The sequence below is a fragment of the Alosa pseudoharengus genome, unplaced genomic scaffold (genome assembly GCF_046254945.1).
Source record: "Alosa pseudoharengus isolate Yale_2024_CS ecotype anadromous, Long Island Sound unplaced genomic scaffold, YU_APseudo_1.1 YU_APseudo_1.1_scf_17, whole genome shotgun sequence".
Taxonomy (NCBI): domain Eukaryota; kingdom Metazoa; phylum Chordata; class Actinopteri; order Clupeiformes; family Clupeidae; genus Alosa; species Alosa pseudoharengus.
Window position 1 is genome coordinate 34,856,947 of NW_027468640.1, and position 27,059 is coordinate 34,884,005.

At 42.0% G+C, this 27,059-nt stretch overlaps 1 protein-coding gene across 1 annotated transcript; it reads right to left on the reverse strand.

The window, feature by feature from the left end:
• Positions 1–6,933: 6,933 nt before the first annotated feature.
• LOC143127719 (fatty-acid amide hydrolase 2-A-like) lies at positions 6,934–26,325 on the reverse strand. The gene is made up of 11 exons (XM_076289380.1): positions 26,137–26,325; positions 24,574–24,656; positions 22,713–22,852; positions 19,429–19,638; positions 17,575–17,694; positions 15,132–15,267; positions 14,511–14,628; positions 9,452–9,571; positions 9,148–9,259; positions 7,239–7,427; positions 6,934–7,109 (listed from the first exon to the last, which is right to left on the reverse strand). The coding sequence occupies exons 1-11, from the start codon at positions 26,323–26,325 to the stop codon at positions 6,934–6,936; spliced, it is 1,593 nt and encodes a 530-aa protein (XP_076145495.1).
• Between the last annotated feature and the right edge of the window lie 734 nt (positions 26,326–27,059).

The window sequence follows — 27,059 nt, forward strand, 5'->3', positions numbered from 1 at the left end:
TCATTTTGATGACATATTAGAGTGAAATGTTATTTGTGAAATGCTGTATTTTTGGGAATATCTTCATAAAAAGATGAAAGCCCATGTTAGCCTATGCTCCAGAACTTTTATTTACTTTCGATGTTATAGATGTTGCAAATCATATAGATAGATAGATAGATAGATAATTCATCCCAAAAGGGAAATTATGGTGTTACAGCAGCAAATAATAATATAACATATATCACACATAAGCATACATACAAGTTAAAAAAAATACAATTAGATATAGTCTCTGTTAAAGAGGTTGTAAACTGCATTGACTCTCAGCATAAGATTTTCTCTCACGGCACAAAGGGGAGTTGTTGTAAATAGTTATGGCAGTGGGCAGGAATGATTTTCTATAACGCTCCTTGTTACAGCGAAGTTGGAGCAACCTCTAGCTGAAAACACTCTGTTGTTTGACCAGTAGTTCGTTCAGTGGATGTGAGGTGTTGTCCATAATGTTAAGGAGCTTTTGCAACATCCTTCTCTCAACAACTAACTCTAGGGGTTCAGGTGTACTTCCAATTACAGAGCCAGCTCTCAACTTGTTGAGTTTTTTGGTGTCATTTGCCCTGATACTGGTACCCCAGCAGATAGCAAAGAAAATGGTACTAGAAACAGCAGACTGGTAAAACATGTTCAACATCCTGCTGCACACATTAAAAGACCTAAGCTTCCTCAAGAAATATAGTCTGCTCTGTCCCTTCCTATAAACAGCCTCAGTGTTGCACTTCCAGTCCAGTTTGTTATCCAGATGTACACCCAGATATTTGTAGTTTTCCACTACCTCCACCTCTTCCCCCATGATGGAGTCAGTGTTCAACTTTGTCCTAGCCCTCCTAAAGTCCACTACCATCTCTTTGGTCTTGGCCACATTTAAGAGTAGGTGGTTGTTTCCACACCATGCCACAAAGCTGTTCACCCGTTCTCTATACTCAGTATCCTCCCCATCCTTCAAACACCCTACAACTGCAGAGTCATCAGACAGAGTATTTCTGCAGATGACAGGTTGCAGAGTTGTACTGAAAGTCCGAGGTGTATAATGTGAGGAGGAAAGGAGAGAGTACAGTCCCCTGCGGTGCTCCTGTGCTGCTAACCACCTTCTCGGACACACATAATCCCATCCGTACAAACTGTGGTCTTTCTGTCAGGTAATCAACAATCCATGATGTTATGGATGTCTCCACCTGCATCCTTTGTAGCTTCTCTCTTAGCAAAACAGGTTGTATGGTGTTGAAGGCACTGGAGAAGTCGAAGAACATTATTCTCACTGCACTACCAGCTTCATCCAGGTGGTTGCGGGCTCGCTGAAGCAGGTAGATGATCGCATCTTCAACATCAACCTCAAGGTGGTAGGCAGATTGCAGTGGGTCCATTGAGGTGGTCACCTGAGGTCTGAGGTGTGCCAACACCAATCTCTCCAGCACTTTCATGCAGTGTGATGTTAATGCCACTGGTCTGTAATCATTGTGGACTGATGGAGAAGACTTCTTGGGTACTGGAACAAGGCGTGATGTTTTCCACTGCACTGGAACCTTCATCTGACACAGGCTGGTGTTGAATAGGCACTGTAGAATCCCGCATAGCTGTTCTGCACAGGCCTTCAGGACCCTGGGGCTTATGCCATCTGGGCCTGCAGCTTTGCTCTGACACAGACTCTCCAGCTGCCTCTTTACCTGGCTCTTGGAAACATACAGGCTGATAGGGGAGAAGAGGAGGGCCCTGTATTTCCTGATGGAGGGGAGGTTGCTAATAGCGCTGTGTTGCAGTCCATGGTGGTGATCGAGAGGGTCGAAGAGGTGTGAGGATGCAGCTGAAGGGGTGGTGGATTTGAGGAGGAGGGGGAAGCAGGGGGTCCTGTGCTGAACCTCCTCTCCAGCTTATAGGCGTTAGGTAGATAGATAGATAGATAGATAGATAGATAGATAGATACTTATATATATAAGTATAAACATATAACCAAACACTGTACAATAGAGACAGTAGAAGATAATAAAAACTAACAAAACTAAATCCTAAATATACTATACAAATTAAATAAAAAAAATCCACAGTGTGCTTGAGGGTGATCAAGCATGAGACACTTGCAGTGACAGGGCCGGGACTGGCCTGTAGTTCTGTGTGCATGGTGAGGTGCTCAAGAGAGTGAGTGTCATGGTGAAGGTGCAAAAAGTAGTCCAACAGTAGTCCTGTAGTTCTGAGTGCATGGTAAGGTGCTCAAGAGAGTGTCATGGTGAAGGTGCAAAAAGAAGTCCAACAGTAGTCCAACAGTGCAAGAATAAGGTCTAGAAACCAGCATAAATAATATGGACAAATAAGAGAGTAAAGTATAATGTAGACAAGGTAATATAAAAAAACTATGTCAGTGCAAGAATAGGTTGAGGTAATAGGGTTACAGCCATTCAGTATTGTAGCAGAAGCCATTGGTCATGTGTGTGTATAAGTATATATACTCTTTTGATCCCGTGAGGGAAATTTGGTCTCAACATTTATCCCAATCCGTGAATTAGTGAAACACACACAGCGCACAGCGTACTGTACACACAGTGAGGTGAAGCACACACTAATCCCAGCGCAGTGAGCTGCCTGCATCAACAGCGGCGCTCGGGGAGCAGTGAGGGGTTAGGTGCCTTGCTCAAGGGCACTTCTGCCGTGCCTACAGGTCGGGGTTCGAACGGGCAACCCTCCGGTTACAGGTCCGAAGTGCTAACCAGTAGGCTAACAGTCATTCCCATACCTGGAGTCGAACCCAGGCCGGGTGAAAACCAGGAATCCTAACTGCTATACCATATGGCACTATATGAAAAACAGTGAAGCTGTAGCGTGATGACTTAGACCCACATTAAAATGTAGGGTCTGGGCACTCACCGTTCGCAGTGCTCAGTCCGAAGGGTGGGATAATCGGTTGTCTTTCAAATTCCCTCTGCACGCAATAGGACAGCGCTATAAGTCCCATGTGTTTCCCACCAGCGGAGCTAGTTGGCTAGTTCAAACTTTTGCCAACTTAATAAAAACTTAACTCGTGTCACACTGTTCGCCAAAAGCAACATTATCTTATTTGTTTTCAAGTAGCAGGGAATTCAAGCCAAACCGTTGCAACTCTGCCATCAATCATTATGTTAAGCCCGCCTAACGACTCTGTACATGATTTGATTGGCCTGATAGAAGTTTAATTTTTCGAGCTCACAAGCCAATGGAGAGTTGCTAGACTAGCCCTGGCAGCAAATGTAATTCGCTGCCGCTAGGGTGCGTCTAGATTTCTAGGCTAGTGAAGCTGTAAAACAGTAGTAAAAACATTAGGCTGTGGACAGTAGTAAAACAGTAGTAAAACAGTGGTAAAGCAGTAGTGGGCAGTCAGTACTCAAACATGGAGAGGGTGGAGAGGCAGACAGACTATGCAGAGAAGTCTATCTCTCCTCTTCCCTTTAGTGAAGCATTGAACAGTTCAATGGCCCTGGGGACAAATGACTTCCTCAGCCTTTCAGTTGTGCATGGCAGTGAGCGAAGTCTCCTGCTGATCAAGCTCTTTTGCTTTTTAATAGTGCTGTAGAGTGGATGACATTCATTGTCCAAGATGTTGATCAGTTTGTTCAGGGTCCTTTTGTCAGATATTAAAGTGATGCACTCCAGTTCAGCTCCCACTACAGAGCCAGCTTTCCTTACCAGCCTGTCAAGTCGCCCAGCATCCTTCTTCTTTGTGCTTCCTTCCCAGCATACCACTGCATAGAAGAGGACGCTGGCAACAACTGGTAGAACATCCTGAGGAGCTTGCTGCACACATCGAGGGACCGCAGCCTCCTCAGGAAGTACAGCCTGCTCTGCCCTTTCTTGTAGAGTGCGTCAGTGTTGGCTGACCAGTCCAGTTTATTGTCCAGGTGGAGACCCAGATACTTGTAGGTGCTTACCACCTCCACCGAACTGGAAGTATTAACTTTAGTGTTTGTAAGAGGAGATTTTACGTGGAGATTTCTGGTTCAGAGTTGTGATTTTCTTTTTTTAAAGGCTGTTGGCAGTATTTTGATCTATTCAGAATACCCTAATTCAAAATACTCACTGGTATAACATTTCTTATTGTTTCATGTTTGTTCATTCTTCCATATAATATAATAGCAGTGTTTTGTGAGAGAATGCCCCACCCACCCCCCACACCACACACTCACACACCATTACACCACCATACCTGTATGAGTCATATTCATTTTGTATTATTTCATTTAATTTTGCCCGGGGCCACATAGGGGCTGTATGTGCTTTGTGGCTCAGCCGACCTCGGGTCAGCCCAGGTAGGCCATTTAACCTAGAAGAAACCCAGACACAGGTGCTGATCTGGGAAGCAAACAGTTTTCGACTGTGCCTTTGTGGTGAGCAATTCGGTTTGTTGTTTTGGATACATGGCATGGGCAGCTTGCACATCTGGAAAGGTACAAATAATGCCGAATTATATGTACAGGTTTTAAAGGAACATATGCTGCCATCCCGTCATTTTTTAATTTCCCCTTAGGGATCAATAAAGTATCTATCTATTTATCTATCTATCTATCTATCTATTTTTTAAAAATATTTCAGGAAGACAATGCCAAACTGCAGTCTGCAGATATTACAACAGCATGGCTCCATAGTAGAAGAGTCCAAGTGCTGAAATGGCCTGCCTGCAGTCACAGCATGGCTCCATAGTAGAAGAGTCCAAGTGCTAAAATGTGACTGCAGTCCAGAATGTTCATATTTGGCGCATCATGAAACACACACACCCAGTCTGTTGAGCAGTTGAAATCCTACATCAGACAAGAATGGGAGACCATCTCATTGTCAAATCTCAGTAAATGGCCTCTTTAGCTCCAAGTATCAAGAGGCTGTTGTTAGAAGAAGACGTGAGGCAACATTTAAACACATGTAGCTGGCATCAAATCCGAAAGACTTTTTTGTATCTTTGCTCAACACACATGGCCCTTTGCATGTAACAGTTGCAGCTAAATCACAGCCATGCACTAATCCATCTTAATGATCTCGTGCAGATTGAGTGTGTGCACTCCGTCCCCATAGAATTATAGGGTTCTATCTACGTTCTGAGTAGTTCTGAGATATTGAGCTTCAAAGTTTTAGAATTCCATTGAGTTATACTGATAAGTGGAACAAACCTCTTCAGATATAATATCCAAAAATACATACAACTACAAGAAACACCTCACCTTATCTTCTTAATGTGTCACAGAATAAGAATATGTCAATAACTCAATTTTGACAAAAATGTCAGATAGAACCTTATAATTCTAAGGGGACGACTCCTATATCTAGCGGTGTGAAGTCACCATCAGATAGCAAATAAAAAACCAGGGAGGAGCTTTTCTTCCTTACGATTACATTGTCATGGTAAAAAAAATTGTTAATCAGGCCAGTAGAAAATTTAGCTCACAACTTGAAAACAAAGACGAATATTCAACTAGGCAGAGTTTGATTCAAAAAGATTTATTAGTCTTCAGCATAAAAGACCAACAGCAAATAAATCAAGGCTATTCCGAAATAGCACTTCCGAACAAAGACCCAAATTCAGTTTTATACACTTTTCAGCACTTTTGACACCTGGGTAATTTCACAATCAGGGTGTGCGCTTTGTTTCAAAAGGGTCAAAAAAATTAAACCATCTAACAATGTCATTGGTTTTACACATTCAATATATGTCTGTAGAAGGATAAAAAAAAAGTTGTTTAGATTAGATTAGATTTAACTTTATTGTCATTTAGCAGAATACAGGTACAGAGCCAATGAAATGCAGTTGACATCCAACCAGAAGTGCAAAGGAGCATTAAATACCAAGTGCAGGTAGAGTATGGATATGTATACAATATAGATTAATAATGTACAGTGTATAGTTTCAAGGCATCAGCGCATGAATAACTCTGAAAAAAAACAATTAATAAGGAATGATATTGTGAAACACTAATGAATAATCAATTAGATTGTCTATATGAGTAAATATCCCATCTGAAGCATTACTGATGGGTAGTACACAGTCTATACTTGGTGTCAATGTATTGATAACTTATCACCAGCAGAACTGCTGCTGTGTAGTGCCATCTCAATTTTTTTTTCCAACTCCTACTCAGCAGCGGCAGCTTTAAATAAGACTACAGTAGCAAGTTGTAAAAGCAATTGAGTTCAATAGTACTGGTGTCCTCACAAATGAACTGCCATTACTGTATATTGAAACAGAAAAAAGCAGGTTGTGAGCATACTGTATCTGGGAGCCAACAGATGTACAAAGAGGACACTGAAGAAATTAACATTTAGTGGTTAACTGGTTTCACGGTAGCCCGGCTCCGCCCTCCTATGTACTTTCGTTAAATTTTAATTTCCCTTGGATTTCGGTCTCTCGTCTTGGATTTCGGTATATTCGCGGGTTTTCTCAGGCCAAATTTTACCTGTCCATTTAGCGAACAGAGGGGATGGCTGAGAACGATGACAATGAGGTTGTGCGCTAGTTTGAGCATGACATACGTCACGACCAAACTTTAGCGATTGGTTATGGCAGATCCAGAGTGGCTCTGGGCAGATCCAATAGTTTTAAACTTCAACAGAGTACTCGCCTTCAAGGAAATTAACGCTTGGCAATGGAAGTGGCCAGACTCTCTGTACATTATGAAATGTACGAGAGTATGGTAGGACCAGGCTAGTTTCACGGCTGAAGCATACTGTAAATAGCCAATACGGGTACACAGTTTGGGTCCAGCTTGGGGCCATCAGCTATCCATACATTTCCTATATGAAGAATACCGGCAGCAGAAAGAACTCAAAAACTTAATTTCTACACTCAAACAATCAATTACTGACAATATCCCATCTGAAGCATTACTGATGGGTAGTACACAGTCTACACTGCAAGAAATATTAGTGATTTTTATATGTATATATCAGTCAGGATTCCCCTGGGTCCCTCCACCCCCCAAAAGCCTTCTCCAGGTACAAGGCGGTGGCCAATGTCAGACGGTCCTGCAGTTTCCAGGAAATCACCTGCACGCCCAGCGGCAGCCCCTCTCTGCTCAGCCCAAGAGGACACTGGGTAATCGGCAAACCCAGGACGTTGAAAATGCCTGCAGCAGAGAGGTGGTGGACAAGGACAATTAAGTTTTAAGGTCCGTATTTACATATATAAAAGGTGAAAAGTACATCATATATTTGACAATGTGCAATACAAGTATGGGACAAAGTGTCAGAGTTACCAGTGTAGGCAAAGTTGAAGGGTCTGAAGAGTTGGTGGTGGTGTTTGGAGGCCAGGCAGGGATAAGGTGGGTATAGTAGCACCCCATCAGAACCCAGCAGCTCCTCCAGATGCCTCTCTAGCGCCTCCTTCTGCTGAAAAAGGAACGGCGATGGCTTGCCAAAGTGAACAAACTGTTTGAGAGCCAAGCCTTGGACAAACACACATATGCATGCCCGTTATTAAAAACAATGGTGTCTGCTTTAGAATGTGTGTATGTTGGTCATGTCTAACATTATACATATGACATCATTTAAACACAAAAAGGTGCTTTCTTGACGTGAAGCACAACTTCAAAAAGATGACAATAAGAACACTAGACAGGTGAAGTATATATAATGTGTGCTAAGTAAAATGTATGACGGTCCACTGATTGCACATTTCACATAGTAAAAATGGTGTGTGTGTGTGTGTGTGTATAAGTATAAGTATAAGTATATATACTCTTTTGATCCCTTGAGGGAAATTTGGTCTCTGCATTTATCCCAATCCGTGAATTAGTGAAACACACTCAGCACACAGTGAACACACAGTGAGGTGAAGCACACACTAATCCCGGCGCTCTGCGTGTGTGTGTGTGTGTGTGTGTGTGTGCATGTGCCTGCTTGTGTGAGTGTCTTTGTGTGTGTGTGTGTGTGTGTGTGTGTGTGTGTGTGTGTGTGTGTGTGAGCTTGCAAGTGGGCGTGTTTATTTGAGTGTTTGTGCATGTGCATGTGTGTGAGTGTGTGCGTGCCTGTATGTGTGCATGTGCGTGCGTTTGTGTACGTGTCTTTATGTGTGTGAGTGTTTATGTGTGTGTGTGTGTGTGTGTCTTTATGTGTGTGTGTGTGTGTTGATGTGTGTGTGTGCGTACATCTGTATGAGTATGTGCTTGCCTGTGTGTGTGGATGGATCTACTGGATTCTACTTGGTGTGGGCGTGCATGTCCGTGTGTGCAGAATATTTGTGCGTGCATGCATGCGCATGCGTGTGTGGTGTGTGTGTGTGTGTGACCTGTATGGTATTCAGTGTTATAGGGCCCTATTTTGACGCAGCGCATAGCTTCATGATGCAAAGTTTATTCCTATCTTACACTTGAGTTTTTCGCCATGCCCTTCTCTTTTATTACACAATGCGCCCAGGGTTGTGGCAATTAACAACATAAGGTGTGGTCTGGCGCGTGATCTAAAAATCGCTATCTTATACCATCTAAAAAGCATTACGCCACTGACCAAGTAAAGCCTGGTCGAAAGGCGCATATGAAGCACAGCTGAAGACGCACTGACACGAGATGTAATCAGCAACTCCTCTGCAGGATAAATGTGCAGATGTGTGTAGGCTATACTCTGCTAGGTTTTAGTAAAGCATGGCTTAGTGGAATACCTTACAATCTCGCGTGCAAGCAGATTCCTTCAAATGCGCCACTGACTATTAAAATACCGATGCGCTGTTTGAAATTGCGCTGCTTGCTGTTAAAGGGAACGACAGAAGTATTTTTATTGGTTTAAAGGATGTTACGCCCAAAACACACCCATGACTTATTAAGAACTATAAAAAGATGAACCTTTTTCCGCCACGTTTGATAACAAAACCATCCCCAATGTGGACTGGACAAACCCCTAAATTTATTTAAGCTCATAATCTGTTACAGGTATAATGTTTGTCCAGTGGGTGGCAGTAGAGCATTTATATCAGTATACGAAATGGTGTTGCTAGTAGTAAAGAAGAAGTGCGAGAGCACATTGTGTGTTCAGTTGAACGTGGGATCTGAATGTAATCTGAACTGTGCTGAATAGTGGAATAAACCATAAACTTTTCTAACACCGGTGTTCTTATTCAAAGTCGATGCCAGCGGTGTAATATGTGAGTGTGCGTTGACTGTGTGTCATTACCTATTGCTGCCATAGTGTGAGAGGATCTTCCCAGCATCCACTTGACAAGCTCCCATGGAGGCCAAACAGTCGACCCCCCCTCACCCATCAGCTCTGCAAAGGGCTGTGGGGGCTGAAGAAAACACACTCAGTCAACGTCAAAAACACACTCATTTTGGGCTGTAGCTGTTGAGGCCGGGCTGATTACTGTGATGTTAAAAAGCACATTATGCTGTTTGTATGAGTTCTTTGCAGTGCCCTCCAGTAGCCTGGAGTGGACTGTGTGATCCCAGCCAACTACTGATGGCCTTACACTCTCCCTCACCTTGCCATCTTTGTCAGGTAGGCCCATGAAGGTCTCCCAGATTTGGTAGCCATACTTCAGCTCTGGCAGACGCAACTCCTGAACTTTGACCCCAAGGTCTGCCTCTAGGCGCTCCGCAACCTATAATAACACACACACACACACACACACACACTGGTTGACAGGGTTTAAAGGGTTAGCTTCAGCCAATTAACTCATTGAGTGCCAAAAACGTAATATTACGTTTTTCCGTCCCATGCGTTGAGTGCCAAAAACGTAATATTACGTTTTTCCGTCCCATGCGTTGAGTGCCAAAAACGTAATATTACGTTTTTCCGTCCCATGCGTTGAGTGCCAAAAACTTAATATTACGTGTTTACACTCTCTAACACACCTTATATGTGATTTTGGGAACTCTGTGATGAATGGAAATCAAATATATGACGATCGAAAACTCATGAAAACGCACAATCTGGACATTTTAGCATAACTCGGTTGCCGCATTGGGTCGAATCAGCGACGCATGCACGTCAGGTCAAAACCAGGCCATTTTCGTGGGTCTATCACTAGGTGGCAGTCTCGCCAGGTCTCGCTGATCACTTCCCGGAAAGTTTACACAAGTAAGTAACAGGCAACACTTCATATTTCATGAAAGACGTTATATCTGACCCTTGACAACTCCCTTCCCCTGGACAATTCCAACGCTGGACTATTTGAACTTTCTGTCACTAAATCAGGAATAATGAATTACCATACCGGATACGTAATCATCCCACCTCTTGTAACTTTCAGCTCAAGTGCTTATAACACCATGTCTTATTCTCTACACCCGACTATCATATGCATTTGTCATGTATACAGACCTTACTGTCATGTACTGACCCAAGGCAGATGGGTCAGGCCCTTGAGTCGTGGATCTGCTCGAGGTTTCTTCCTATATATATCTCCAATTCTAGGGAGTTTTTCCTCACCCCTGTTACCCATGGGCCTCTCTCTTGCTTTTCTTTTCTTCCTTTCTTTCCTTTTTTCTCTGATTGCCTACATTCTGTAAAGCGCCATGATACATGTGTTATGTTTTGGCGCTCTATAAGCACAATAAATTGAATTGAACTGATATCTCCATTTCTAGAAAATGCAATTTTGATGAAAACTAGCCACTGTTTAGCTTGGGATTTCTCAGGAACAGAGGCGTGTAGAAATACACGGTTTGCACCCACCGAGAGCTTAAAGTCTCACCTTTTAAACGAGCCATTGTATGTGTTCATAGCTATAACACAGAATATGCTGTGGCTGTACAAAAATCATCAACAATGGTCTAGATTGCTGGCACTCTAGGACAAAGCTCCCAAAAACAGCTTGGCATTCAATGAGTTAACCTCCCAGTTGGCCACCACCATCGTTAAAAATGACATCTGACGTGCTTGCTTCTGCCCACATTTTCACAAACAGGCCAATTAGGTGCCACATTAGTGGTGGACACAAAAGTATGTTTTCTTAGTAGACTGGTGGATGAATTGGCAATTCCCTGCTAGGAGCAGCCAATCCACATGGATGACATAATTTGTGGCCATCTATAATGTGGTACCTAATTGGCTTGTTTGTAAATATGACCAGAAGTGATCACATGTTCAGTGGCGATTCTAGACATTTTTAACAAGGGTGGCACTAGTGAGGCACTGATTAATTCAAGGATGGCATGAGGCAAAACATCCAGATAAACAGAAACATGCTCAAGATGTGAAATTAGCACAAATACATTAGGGAAACCAGACGCAAACACCATACTCATACATTGAAGGACAAAAAAAACACAAATACCTTACTCTCACATAAAATTTCTTTGTATTTGAATAAAATGTAATGCAAACACATTAAAGTGAATTATCTAAGTTGTCTGTCACTGGGCTATGCTGTTCTAAAGCAAATTCCATCATGGGGACATTAAAATATAATCAATTTTATTATATTATATTACTGTAAATGAAGATATACAAATATACTCATCCAAGACATTTCCCCCACAATAACATATCTATGGCCATCTATTTTTGTAGCTGTTAAAATAATTTGACCTGCTTTTTTGTCTATTTGTTTATTTTCTCAAGAAACTTGAGGTTAGTATGAAGGAGTGTATTGTATATGTGAGCAATTTCATCTTCCTGAATCTCAATATTATGATCACAAGAAGTCTCTTAAATTTTCACGTGGGGTAACTTGTTGCAGGGCCGGTTCCATGTCTTCCGGTTGGATGATTAATGATCAGTTTCTTGAGAAACTTGAGGTTGGTATGAAGGAGTATATCGTGGATGTGAGCAAACATTGTTCACGTTGCACATAGTGCAACTTCTTGCAGGGCAACCACATAACCGGTTCCATGTGTTCGAATTGGATGACTAAAGTTCTCAAGAAACTTGAGGTTGGTATGAGGAAGTGTATTGTGTGTGTGAGCAACCTACATGTTACTTATCTGCCTAAATCTCAATATTCTGATCACGACAACTCGGGGCAAATTACAAGACCATAGACTGTATAGATATACAATCTATGTACAAGACAGCACCAGTGTTGCATTCATTGTTTTGCACTTTTATAATCACATCACCAAAAGTAGGTTATTGGTTTTACCAAAAGTATTTGGCAGTATTTTTAAACTACAAGTATTTTAAACTATAAAGTATTTTGATACAAAATATGATGTAATTTTTTTCCAACTAAATAAAATAAAAATGACAACATACTATTTTGTATTTTAAATACATGTATCAGACATACTGCCTATCCCTGGCTGTTGGCTGCAGCAACTCAAGCTACTGTAGGTAGTACTGATTGTTTTGTGTTTGTTTTGTTTTTATGTTAGTTTTGATCCAATTTGACAGCTTTGCTATGTTGCCCACCCAAAATTTCTACCAGCCCACCCAAATATAGTAGCCTAGGTTAGAACCAGCCCTGCCCTGCATGGAGACATATTTTACGATAATAATGGAGAAAATGTTAGCAAAACTTCAGGTTTTTGTTAACGGAATCTCCCAATCCTCATTCATCTATTTGCGCAACAGCCCACATTCTGCCTTCAATCCAGCGAGACAAGTGAAATAAATGTTTTTTTTTTTTTTTTTAAACTGTCATCGATATAGGCACGATATTTAGGCTACCTCTTTTAAGCTCACACAAAGTTGCGAATTAAGGAGTATTTCCTGATCGGGGAAACCTTTCGTTCTGCAGTTCAATTGTGCCGCAGGCCAATAAAGGCAAGCGTGTTTGCCACTTACATTTCTGATGTCTGACACTTCAAACTGCTGCAAGTGCATCAAGAAAGGTCCCGCCTTAGACCATGTTAATGGCCAATCGTAGACTAGGATTTGGGGGTGGCACCTGGGGTGGCCAATCGAATCTCAAGGGTGGCCTGTGCCACCCGGAGCCACCCCTCTGGCTCCGCCCCTGCACATGTTGGAAGGACGGTACTGTACTTCCTCACTCCCTCCAGATCAATAATACCTCAACACACACAAACACACACACACTCACACACACACACACAATTGTGCTGAGAATAAGAGTTCATAAACTTAGAAGAACTTGCCTCCAGAGAATTTGCATGCATATAGGCAGTGCTTCAAGTGGAGGAAAAAAAGTATTGGTACTCATAGTAGAGGATGTATCAATATCGACAAATGTATTGGCCGGTATCGAGACAAATAAGCTGTTATATTCATTATTTGTACAGTGAATAAAAGATAAGATGTATCACTGATAATCACAAGAGATTACATCATAATAACATACGCACACACACAGTCAGAGTGCTTATACAGCTTAGGCCTATTTAAAGAACCAGGCTATTTCTCCTGTGCTTTCCAAACATTTTTGCTGCAGTCTAGCCATCTACATTTCTGCCATCCTTTTTGCCACAGAATAGGCTACTGTATAACTTACACAAGTCATGTTTTTATTTATGTTCTTGTCTAACTTGTCCATCAATCAGAATAACAGAATGTAGCACAGAATAAACTACAATAATACGTAAATAAATCTTTTTATCCCACTTTGTGACAGTAGACTGCTATGTGTCCACTAAGGGTAGCTATGACGATGATGACAGATGAAGAGAAAGGAGAATGAACTCACAACAGTGTGGACTGTAATGGAATTGGACTTAGGGCGCGCAAATAGTCCGGCGTCTGTGTCCAGCGCATGCGGCGCTTGACGAGAATTGCGCCATCAATGCGGCATTCGGGGGTATCGTGTGGCAACATATGTGGCCGCGCGTCAATTATGCATGTCTTTGACGAGTGTAAATCTGCACGGAGGAGTATGCTACATCCTTTCCCTCCATTGTCATTTCACTACAGAACTGAACTGTATGATTCATGTGGTCTTCAAGTGTTATATATACAGTAATATAATATATAATTATTTGTTGACTGTGAGCCACTCTGAGGTAAGGATACACAAAGGTTGTGAATGTAGTTACCGTAAGTGCATATGTATGTACAGTATTGAGATAAAGTGGAATAGAACATTATGTCCAATATTCCAATATGTGGTTTAATGTTCTGCATTATGCCCAACATTCAAATATGTGGTTTAATGTTCTGCATTTCTCATTAGTGGGTCACTTTGATACTAAAAGTATGATTCTATGTAATGACTGTATGATATCTGTACTGTCCCTGTGTATATCTGTGTGTGACTGTATTTAGAGATAAGCGGGAATATTATGACTTTGCAGGTTGCCACTAATCAGAGTCTGATTCAGTGTAGGCCACGTGAGATGGAATGACCAACGCCATCTCCCGTCAGCCTGGAAGGATACTTAAACCCTAACTATTTCCTTGTCTAGTTAGAGCAGCTGATGGATCTTTAGGTGAAGGTGAAGTCATGCTGTCTCTTGCTGTCTTCCTTGATGCGCATCATTGTAAATAAACTCTGTTCCTGATTTTTCATACTATTGGTCTGACTGGGTCTCTATTAAATCTATGGTATCAAAATTACCATCAGTATGCATGTGTATGGTTTTGTGTGTGTGTGTGTGATTGTGGGAGTTTGTTTATGTGAGTGTACATGTGTGTATGTTTTTGACCTGTCTCTGAGCTTGTATGAGCTGTTTGTCCACAGGAGAAGTGTATGGGGATCCACCATCATGAGGAACAGAGAAGAAACGCAGCTTCTTCAAGTCCACAAGTTCAGATAAGGAAAGCCTGAGAACACAGCAACATACATGAAAATCAATCCCATAGATGCCGTCGTTCGGATGACATGAATGAGACATTGGTCCTGACTCACTGTGGTCATTAAAGATCCCATGGCACTTATCGCAAAGAGTGGGGGGTTCCCCGGTGTCCTGGCTACTAAATTCCCCCTAATCATCCCCCCGTGTAACTGGCTCATTCATTCACTCCCTCACTCTCCACCTCAAGCTGGTGTGTGGTGAGCGTTCTGGTGCATAATGGCTGCCGTGCATCACCCGCTACATATTGGTGGTGGTTAGTGAGGTTCCCCCTTCACTGTGGAGCGCTTTGAGTATCTAGAAAAGCGCTATATAAATGCAATGTGTTGAACACACACACACACACACACACACACACACACACACACAAACTAAGCATGTGTGGAGTTTGGGAGGTAAGAGGGTGAATAATGAAGTTCTGTTGAGTGTTCTGAATATTTGTGTGTGTGTGTGTGTGTGTGTGCGTGTGTGTACTTGTGAGCATTGGGTCCTGCCATGATCTTCAGGATGGGCAGCAGGTCTTCAGCGTAGCGGCACATGGGTCCTGTGCACTGGAGGTCCTCCTGCTGACCAGAGCAAGGGGGTAGTTGGCCCTCATTACTCACAACGTCTGTGTGGGTAAACGGAAACAAACACACACACACACACACACACACAATGTGACCTATTAGTGTTAATCACACTGGTCGACATAGCAGACACTCATCTGAGGACAGCAATGGGCGATGGGGGATGTTGTGCTGGATCATGGAGTTCAAATAGCAGGCAGCAGATTTCTAACTAAGAGAGGAGTTACATGTGTCCTCTTTGGCTGATTAAAAGTCCAGGCGTGCTGCAGCATTCTGAATCAGCTGTAATGGTCTCACTACACAAGCAGGCAGGCCAGCTAATAATGATTTGCCAATAGTCCAGCCTGTACAAGACGTTGTGTGGCATCTTGTGCCACATGAGGTCTGATCTTCTTAATATTGTAAATGATAATGACATGATTTTGTGATTGAGGCTACCAGTGATGTAGTACGAGTCTGGTCTCGGACTCGAGACCGGTCTCGAGACCGATTTCTGCTTTCTCGGACTCGACTCGGACTTGTTCCTTCTAAGACTCGGTCTTGACTCGGTCTAGGACCACAGTGGGAGGAGAAGGACTCGTAATTTCAGACCGAGTCCTCGAGACCAAAGCATTTTTTTATGTTCATATAAAAAAGAATTTGAAAATGAAATTTCACGGCAGCCACGTCTTTGCCCCTTGCGTTGGCCTTGGTGCCCCCTTCTTTCAATATTCTGCTTTGCGTCCGTTTAATAGCGATTTTTATTTAGCATATAGCCTGTCAAAATAATTAGCATCACAGCGCAAACTAATTCAGTCTTACACAGTGGAGAAAATGACAGCGCATGGCAAGACAGAAAGTGCGTCCAAATTCACCCATTCTTCTCAGTTGAAATAGCCTACTCGCAATCGCTAAGCCTACTCATCACACAGACACATGTATCACGTCACATGAAAGAGCTTTTTTTCAGCTTTTAAACGATGTTAGCCGCTAACTGCTGTGGTGATCGGTTCGCGAGAAAAGTAAATAATATAATTAAATTTAATCATAACGTCTACATAAGGTGCTACACCCATCTCCCTACCCATTCATCTCGGTGGAATACTTCACGAACCCTTCGCTCAACACATGACAAACCATATATCAGAATAAACAGCAGACCTTACCGAACACAAAGGTGTAAAGCAGTCCCCTGTACAGTAAGCCGTTCCAGAGTATTCCGGTTAAATTAAAAATGTAATCTGCAGCAAGGTCTACATTCATGTCTCCAACTTTGGTCTTTAGGTTTCAAAATGTGTTTAAATCGTTCTTCATGATTTCATAACAGGCCAAATACAAAATAAATGTTACAAATATTGCCTAGATATAGGTAAATATTAAAATCAGAGGATTTACAGCTGAGTAAAAGTTTGTCAAAGGAGTCTTATTGATCAAAAAATGCTATGCATGCATCTAGGCTATTTGAGTTTCCGGAAGCTGAGCTGTGCTTAAATTGTTCAATACATGATAACAGGCCAAATATAAAATAAATATAAATATTAATATAGCCTAGACATCTAAATATTAGATGATCAGATGATTTACAGTTCTATGTAATATGTCATGTTTTATGTTTTTGTAATTTTTCATACAGTGATGCAGGTCTACTGCTGTGAATAGGCTAAATACAACTTTGATTATTTTTATAGCCTACTACTGTATAGTTACTTTGGCCTTGGTGCCCTGACATGTGGCCTTTGTGCCCCCCACCAAATATGCCCAACTGAAGGCCAAGTGGCCTTGCCCCTAAAATGGTGAAATTCCAAGCCTGGGCCTAACTGTTGATTATTAATTGGGGTGATTTTAAATCATGAATATGAAAACTGACATGTTTTTATGGTCTTGGTCTCGACTCGGTCTCGACTCCTAAAGGACTCGGTCTCGACTCGGACTTGCTTCCTCAAAGACTCGGTCTTGACTCGGACTCGACTGTATTTGAAAACCAACGGACTCGGTCTCGACTCGGTCTCGACCCTTCAAAGACTCGGTCTTGTCTCGGACTCGGCATAGGCGGTCTCGTCCCCATCACTAGAGGCTACAGAGAAACTTAGCTGGTCATCAATGACAAAGATCAAGTTATGTGCCTGCTTAATTGGGGTCAGTGATTATTTTAAATGTACATTCTGCTAGCCAGTTCCATTGATTGTAGTGGAAGCATATGCTCCTCTAACGGAAAGCTTGATTTCAAATCATGTGCCTGGTCCAGCCTGCCTGTAAGGATTACATTCCGACAGTATACATTATTGCACTGTCTGTAATGTATGACTATTTGCACACAGCATAAGTACAGGTATATGTTATAGAATGATTAAGAACATATAAATACACACATGGGGTGGCCTTGTGGCCAAAGATGCCGTTGAAGTAGCAGGGCATACGGATGCTGCCGCCGATGTCTGAGCCCACTCCAAACACAGAGGCCCCTCCGCCCAGCAGACTACCCTCCCCTCCTGAGAGAGAGAGAGAGAGAAAGAAAAATCTCAGTATTTCAAAAGTGTCATGTGTGCTATATACTGTATATTGTCTATATTAGCCAGTTATGGAACAGTGTGCCTTAGGGTACGTTCAGACTAAGCGTCTTTTTCTCAGCTGCCGGCGTCCGTTTTACATTATAACAGTCGGCTTCTTTTAAAACGTGACTGCAATCGTCTTTTTCTGCAGCTCAGAAGTTGCGAAATGTTCAACTTCTAGCGGAAAAACGCCATACATGCTGTCTTTTTTACGGATGACCAATCACAAGCAGATTACCGAGACCTGTGGTTTCCCATGACAATCAAGTAAAAAATGGAGAAGGTGACAGAACACCGGTCGAAAGACTCGTTTTAGTGTCTGAGCATAGGGAATTGTTTGACATGACTTCACAACTTTACCATAACATACCAAAAGCAATAGCCAACGTGAGTTTTCCCACAGGTAACGTTAGTCACTTTGTCTATCGCAAAAAGACGCTTCCGGCTGCTTTTTGGAACAAGAACGCTGGCAGATTTTTTTTTTCAAACTGAAAAAGCGGTCTGCATAACTTCTTTTGTGAGAAAAAGACGCTAAGTCTGAACGTACCCTTTAACGGCACCCCCCCCCCCCCCACACACATTCTAAATCAGTTTTATGCACCATATTGTTATGTAGCATTATACACCATTTGAAAGCTTGGACTTTTGGGAATATATATATGACATCCTTTTTCATGTAGGCCTACAATTTGTATGGTGCTTTACATTGTCAGATTAATTAAACTATGTCTCACATAAATTTGATTAAAAAAAGTGCCCCCCTTCCCCTTTTGGTGCTTCCCTACTTTCTAGTTGCAGTGCAATAAGTAGATGCCACATATTGGGTCTTGACATATTCACAGGAATCCCTAGAAATTGAATATTCATGTTGTTTTATCCAATATTAGTTGTGCAGATGTATAGTCCATCTTATACACACCCATTGAAGCAACAAAGAAAATGCAAAAAAAAAGACTTTTGTGTAATTATTCCATATTTTGTGAACCCCTGACATACAATCCAAATAGTCTACAAGATACCTCAGAGTGTTACCTTTCATTTGAGACGAGGATTATGCTTCTACACCAAGAGGTTGCCACACAGTAAGCATTTTATTGTCAATATGCTTTTTGGGAACCCAAAAGTCCTATGGGGAGTTTCCATAGGGCATTTTCCAAACGCATGAGCAAATAATGGTCCAAAGCACTCTTTTTTATTCTATATTGATCTACTTTTGCACACAGCTTCACAAGACCTGGTGCTAGGGTTCAATTGTGTTTCAAAGTCATCTCAAGTGACCTAGAGGACTGAAATGTGGACAGTTCAGAGGTACTTGTTATCCGGCAGAAATATAAAACAGTATTCTAGCCTCTGTACCTCTGTGCCAGTACTTCCCACTTTCCCACTGTACTTAGCTATTCTGATTGTTCCCTAAAAAACTACAAGTTCCCAACTTTCTAAAGAGACCAAGCATTTGATGGTAGGCCAATCTAGGTGGGAACAGTGGCCTCTGAAGTAGGCACAGTGCAATTTCGAGGGGGAAATGTCTAAAAATGCCCATCCCATATGAAGTTAGACCCTACAACAATATCTTAACTGGAGAAATAGGCTATAGAACTACCAGTGCTACATATTGTTTGTGTGTGTGTGTGTGTGTGTGTGTGTGTGTGTGTGTGTGTGTGTGCACACGCTCACCTGAGCTCCCTCCAGCTGTGCGGTCCAGCCTATAGGGGTTTCTGGTGAGTCCGTAAAGGCGGTTGTGGCTCTCGCTCCACATGCAGAGCTCCGGGGTGTTGGTGACCCCCAGGGGAATGGCCCCTGCCCGCTTCAGGTAGCTCACAACTTGCGCATCCACACTGGCCAACACCTTTGCCCTGGACACCAGGCCAGCGGAGTTTGGCATTCCTAAGAGGGAACGGGTGGAGGAGGTACAGCACACTGCAAGGTAAACAGTGACTAACACGTGCAACTTACGCATCCTTGAGTTTTTAATGTTTTAAGCAAACAAAGCAAATGCATGCATGCCTGCAAATAGCCGTGTTCTTGGCCAGTAAATTTATTTTAGACTCTAAGAAAGGGAGATCAAACTCTCTCCTTAATTGATTTGTGGTTATAGTTTGAATAGACTCATTGATAAGCAGTTTCATGAAGACCACACAACTTGGTGCTTATTTTCAAAGGGCAAATGGCAGTGTAGTATGGTTTTGTAATGAATGTATTTATAGTAGCATATTAATGAATGTAATGAATGTATTTATAGTAGCATATATTAAATTTATTCACTGTGTCAATGGGTTCACCTTTAATGAGAATGTATGCATGCAGTGTCTGTGTCTGTTTTGGTGAAGAATATCCCTTCTGTCTTGCTAATATTCAATGTATGGAAGGATTGATCAAGGCACTCAGTCACACCTTCCATAGTTTTAGTCAGTTTCCCAGCTGCTAGCTGAGCTGGCTTTGCGTGTGTGTATAAGACTGTGTCATCCGCATACAGTTTTACCTCTACTCCATGACAGTGTTGTGGAAGGTCAATACTAGAGGCTGAACAACAAGGAGCCTGATTGATCTGATTGTAGCCATTTATTATCCTTTCAGGTTTATTGGAAAAAGATCAAATCTACATGAATTTTGTGCGATCCTTGTTGGACCTTTTATTAGCTGTTCTAAGTGGTATCACAGTGGTTTTTAGCTTTTTTTCTTGTTGCTTTATCTTCAGTTTAGGTTGAAATCACCCATGAGGATTAACTGTTTGCTGTGATTACACTCTTTCAGAATATCATTGAATTGATCGTAAAATGTGTCCTTTGCAGTAGGGGGTCTGTAAAAACCTATGATGGTGAACGACATTTGCTGGGAAAAGACCATTTTCAGAACAACATACTCTAGTGTGTTCACTGCTTTGAAAAAAATTGCGTTCACATTTGATGTCATTGGCTCCCTATAGCCAGAATTACATTTAAATTGGCCCAAATGGCCTATAAGACACCTCTTGGATCTGCTCTCTGCTTCCTCAATTCTATGATCAAGCTGTACATCCTCAACCGCCCACTGTGGTCTTCTGATAAAGCATCTGTTGTGCAACCAGCCATATATGCTAGATCAAATTCAAGACTCTTTGGTTCCTGAGTGGTTCCTTATTGGTGGAATGAGTTGCCCAGTGCTCTACGTTCCTGTGATAGTTTTGGGTCTTTCAAGAGGGGTCTGAAGGTGTATCTGTTCAGCATGCATTTAGTTAATTAAGTGTTTATTTGGAGTTATGGTTTGTATATTATAGTATTCTAATAGTTTATTATAGTAGTTATAGCTATAGTAGTCATTAGGCTATTGATTGACAAAATGAAATTAAAATAAATTTAAATAAAATTAAACTGACTTGACTAAAAGAATGTGTGGTTGTAAAATCATTACAACTAGTGTTCTAGAACTCTGCCATCACCATTTGGAATCTTGGAATTTAGAGAGCTGTCCAGCCGTACAACCGTACTGTGTGCAGGTTGGCAGCCAGAGGTCCAAGTGCTTCGCCTATTTCAGAAACAGCACTTGGTGCCCCAAAAAGTATCACTTCTGTTTTTGCTGTTGTTTAGGTGCAGAAAGTTTCTTGCCATCCAAGATTTAATTTCACCCAAGCAGTCAAACAGTTTTGATAGTGCAGATGCTATTGGGTAGCCTGGGTGTTCCCATGCTGCCTTGCGCGCGATTTGATTCACGCTGCTAAGGCAGCCTGGAAACCATGGAGCAAATTTTCGCCTGAGATAGGGGACCGATCACAGAACAAGGGGGAAAGCAAGACGATGATGAGCTATGCACAAACGCATTTGATAGACATCCGTGGCACCCAATAAACGGATCTGGGCATTTTTTTCAAATACGAGAAAATTAACGTTTGGTTCCCAGACCACGTCTCATTGAGAAGTGGTGGCGCTAGCCAGGCTATTTATTGGGTGCCACGGATGTCTATCAAATGCGTTTGTGCATAGCTCATCGGTGTGATCGGATGTGATCGGTCCCCTATCTCAGGCGAAAATTTGCTCCATGGTCTCCAGGCTGCCTTAGCAGCGTGAATCAAATCGCGCGCAAGGCAGCATGGGAACACCCAGGCTAGCAATTGGGTGAAATGGAGAGGTCCAGTTGTGTCATAACAGTGATATTGAATGTTGAAATATCAATGTTAAAATTGAACAAAGGGGAAGCATACAGTGAAAATAAAAGAGGGCCTAGGATGGAACCTTGAGGGACGCCACACCTGATGGAGGCAGATAGGTAGGAACAGTAAGGCGGTGTAAAAGAATGGTGTGGTTGATCGTGTCGAAGACTGCACTGAGGTCAAGCAGGACTAAAATAGCACAAGAGCCAGAGTCAATACAGAGCAGAATGTCATTTAGAACTTTCAGCAGGGTTGATCCTGTGCTATGCAAGGCTCTAAAACCAGACTGGTATGTCATAAATGCTGTAACATATTATACCATAAATGGCTCAATCGAAGATGATCTGCATGAATATATAATCAACCAGAAAAAGTCAGAATGTGAGATTGTTAAAGCTCATTAATTGAATGAAACGATTAGCCATTGCAGCATTGAAAAACTTCACAGCTGCTAACCATCATCCTCCACAACCATGAGGATCTTATGGGACACGGTGAGAATGAGGCAATGTGGAAATGCATGTATTTCCTTATAGCAAACACTAGGCTGACAATACAGCGGAGTTGTTGTGGGGAGGAGTTATGTTAGGCAGCTGTTGGTGGAAGCTGGGTACAGATGTGTGTGTCTGCATATCTATCTCTGTTGTAGAAGGTATGTGTGTGTGTGTGTGTGTGTGTGTGTGTGTGTGTGTGTGTGTGAGAGAGAGAGAGAAAGAGAGAGAGAGAGAGAGAGTATAAAACATTTAAGTGTGTATCTGTGTGTGTGAATGTATGCTAGTGTGTTTGTATGTGAGTGAGTGTGTGCGTGTGTGTGTGTGTGTGAGTGTGTGTGTACCTTGCACGGCGAAAGACTCCTTCACGGAGAGTGGGACCCCGAGCAGAGGGAGTCGTTCAGCCAGGGCCTCCTCTCCTCCTTCAGTCTCTTCCTCTATCAGTCTGTCTACCTGAGCAGCCTCCTGAAGAGCAGCAGAGAACCTGGGAGGGAGGGAGAGACAGAGAGAGAGAGTCTGCTTGTCTGTCTCTGGTTAAAAATCCAGTCACATGTAAAAATTAGCCATATAGTGGTGGTACAAATCCAGTCACATGTAAAAATTAGTTGTATAGTGGTGCCTATTGATAGTCCATTAATATTTGCACTAGCAGGGTCAGCGGTACAGTATAGCTGGCTCATGTGGACTGTTTCAGGAGTTGAGGGAGCTAGTGGATGACTGACAATTTGTGCTGGTGTGCCCATATTTATTCGTATATCTAAACACATTTGGTCTGTTTAATATCTATATGGAGAGAGGAGTTGAAAGGGGCTATTGGAGGACTCACCACATTTGTTTTGATGTTCTTTGTGCAGACAAATAAAGCTACAGTAGCTGTAATCCATGTTCTTTTGGGTCATCTTTATGTAAAGGAACACACCAATATTTTGGGAAATTAGCTTATTCACCGTCTTCCCCAGAGTGAGATAAGAGGATACATACCCTTCTTGTCTCGTGTGCGTGTAGTAACTTAGTTTGAAGCACCCACTGTTAACATAGCTTAGCATAGCTCATTGATGTGGGCAGTTCCACCTAGCCAATCCCCCAAAAGTGACAAAAGCACTTAAACATTGTTCTATTTACATATTGTGACTGGTATAATTACAATGTGTACACATTTTAATGTAAAATGCAACACAGCGATTTTCTAAGCATATACAAGCTTGGAACTACATTCTCTTTCAGGCGAAACACTGCTACAGCAGCTTTTCAGGTGCTGTGTGCAAATCACTCTACCAAAGTAGCAGTGCTTTTCCTGAATGAGAACATAGTTCCAAGTTTGCATATGCTCATAAAATTGCATATTTGTAGCCTATATGTTGTAAGTCATAACATGTAAATGGGAAAGTTCAACAAGTAAATGTTGAAGTGGAAAAAGTGGAGTTCTTTTATCACTTTTGGGTGCTATAGGCTAGTTGGATCTGCCACAGAAATGAGAAGGGTATGTATTTTATATTTTATATATATTTTATCTTACTCTGGCGGAGACAGTGAATAAGCTAATTTGAATGATTCTAGACCGCACCTTTTTAGCAGCAATCTGGTTTTGAGGCAGGGACGATTATATGCCATCACTTTGTGCTCACTTTTTTGATGGATTGAGGTCTGGACTAAAATATTGATATTGTTCTCTGTTAACCATTTATTGCCTTGTTTGGCTGTATGTTTTGGATCATTGTGTGGTTTAATGGTCCAATCGGCAGACTGCCTGATCTAATGTAGCCCCTTGTTTTAGTGTTACCGTTTACTTTGAGAAGAAAACTGAGGCCCCAAAGTGCACCAAAAAGAGATCCAAGTCCTCTTTCATATGAACAATGAACAATGTGAATACAAAATGAACAAATGACTTTTTGTTTTGGTCAACTTTTTGGTCCACTTTTTCTGTACTGAGTTCAGTTCTTTTAAAAATGTCTATAGATGTGAAAACACCCTACTCTCATTTGGTTGAATTGAAAGAGAGAGAGAGAGAGAGAGAGAGAGAGAGAGAGAGAGACAGAGAGAGAGATGCTTTAATGACATTTCCTGGAATTGGGTAACAGCTGATACCTGGGCTGTGGATGGCTACCTGGGCTGTGGATGTTAAGCGATGTTGTGATCAACTTGTTCCACTGCCATATATGCTGCAACACACACACGCATGCACACACACATAAAAATGGGCCTGACCTGTCCTTGACCATGGCATTGAGTAGAGGGTTAACCTCCTGGATTCGGTCTATGTAAGCCTGGACCACTTCAACACTTGACACCTGCACACAATATAAATAACACAATCTGTCTGTAGTGCAAGAAGATACCATTATCTGATACACACATACAGTAGCACACACTACTGCTGCCAACATAGCAATAGGGCTGGGCGATAAGGCTGAAAACTGGATCACGATAAAAGTGTTTCATATCGATATCGATAATTGTTTAATCTTTTTTTACCTATTTGAAATAAGGACCAGGACCAGGACAACCCTTTTTTAATGCAACACCAAAGAACTTTCCCTCTGTAGCACGCATGCTATTTGTTTATCCAGCACCGGCTTTGCAAATAACTTTGTCCATAGACAAGGTAGAATATGTTGCACGATTTATGAAAGTAGACGATGTATTGCGACATCAGATGCAAGTCAAATTTGTAGTTTCTTATGTCTCATTCCATCGAACTACAGATCGCTACCCGATCTGGCAAACTTACATAGTGCGGTTATAGCCGATAGAGGGCTGTGAAGCGAATGCAGAAGTGCCGTTCACCCTGTTACAAGTTGATGAACCACTGAAACGATTTTGGAAACATTATTTTAAGGTACAAAAAAACTCTTTGGTGTTGCTTTAATGAACACTTTCATTTTAAACTTAACCTTCCTCTGATTTCAATCACCTCAGTTATCAATCAAGGCAAAGAGGGAAAAGAAATGTCACCATGAAAAACACTCAAATAAATAAATAGCCTACATAAGTCTGAATTAAAAACAGCACTGGTTGAAGCCTGAAAATATTGTAAACAAAATAGCTTAATTGGCTAGTTTTATAGTCTGTTGGACTGTTGAGTTTCCACACATGTGTTTAAGTTTCAAACGAATATTTTTTATCCTTAGGACAGGCCCGTTTGAGTCTTGGAAAAAGCTTTTCCATTTACATCCGGATTGAGCTGATAAGAATTTAGCAGTCAACTTGAATGCAACAGTTGTGAATAAATTTGCGCAATGTGCTAATGATGCTGACCGGATTTAATAGCAATTTAGTCAGTCTTGTACGATTGTGAATGTTTGGATTATTGAGATCCTTGAGAGAGGGGGGGGGGGGAGATCACTGGGCAAGGAATCAAGGAGAATCTGTGTAGGTAGTGCTCAACATAGCTCAACAATATTACATTATTATTTAGCCTATTTACTTATGTATCAGGCCTAAGGCAGGAGGTGTGTGTTGTTTTTAATTATCGAACTTTCTATCACGTAGGCTATTTTTTAATTGATATTGATTACATGTCTGTCCAGCCCTACAATCATTAAGCCAGAGTTCAAAGTGAAAATAGGTAGCCTAACTGAATCTCTACATCCCTCACTCTACATCATAGCAGACTACATACACAACACTTTAAGGAAGGTCACAGCCATATAGTTACAAAGACTAGGCTACAAATCTTAAACCTTGGTTAAATAATCTGTCACTGGCCTCCCTCTCTTTCCATTTCGATGAGAATTCTGTTTAAAGAAAAAAAACCTCTAAGATGCAAACCTCTCTCTGGCGAATTTTCTTTGCAAGTTGCGTCGCAGACAGCTTCAGCAGCGGGTTGGTGACTGGAGGAACTTTGGTAGATGATCCAGCGGTCGGTCTTGGACTCAACAACCAAAATAAACCATACAGCATTGCCATGAGCGCGCTCATAAACCATACTTGCAATCGTTCGAGGAGGGAGAGGGCCATGATGGCGATTTGTAAACTTCGCTCTGACGCGTGAAGTCAGCAAAAGCCCCACACCTGCACCTGCACCCGGACCTTCTCCTGCTCAGGTTAAACTGTCTAGAGTCTCTACCAGGGGTGGGCAAACTGCGGCCCGCGGGCCGGATCCGGCCCGCCAAGCACTTTCATCCGGCCCGCCGAGCATTTCATTTAGTATCAGGCTGCTCGCTATTTTTTTCCTGCGATAGAGACGACGTTGGTTAGCTTTAGCCTACTGCAAACTGCTTTTCACTCTCCTTAGATAACGTTTACAATGTCAATGTCAAAACATCATGTTAAATAGAGATAACATCATGTTAAACTAAGTTAACTCTTAGTTATCTCCTTTGCAGCAGATCTAACGTGAACATTATGCAATCCATTTAATTGGGAACGCGTCTGCACTCACGAGAGGGAGAGAGAGCCGCAGGTTCCAGCTGGCTTGTGATTGTTGATAATTGATATCTCCTTCTTATAAGAGAGTTTTAAAAGGAAAGCATGAAGGCAACAGTAGTTCCCACTACTGACCATTTAAAAACTGTGAGAGGGCCCAGCCGTAGGCAGGCGCGCCTGCAGGTGTACGTCCGTACGCACTGTGCGTACCATCACTCAACAACGAGAGAAAATTTACCTTGTTTGTGTGTATATTCACACCATATTGGCCTACCATACCTTTCCAACTATGCACAGTATCCCATTAGTTGCATGCCATCAGGCTA

Bases quoted from the DNA above. Each gene is read 5' to 3' on its own strand.
- LOC143127719 (XM_076289380.1), bottom strand. From the start codon at position 26,325: ATGGCCCTCTCCCTCCTCGAACGATTGCAAGTATGGTTTATGAGCGCG. The intron at 15,268-17,574 runs GTGTGTATTTAT...TTACCCACACAG, and splicing joins TGGCCACAAGGCCACCCCAT to ACGTTGTGAGTAATGAGGGC. The intron at 7,110-7,238 runs GTAACTCTGACA...TCTCTGCTGCAG, and splicing joins CTTCAACTTTGCCTACACTG to GCATTTTCAACGTCCTGGGT.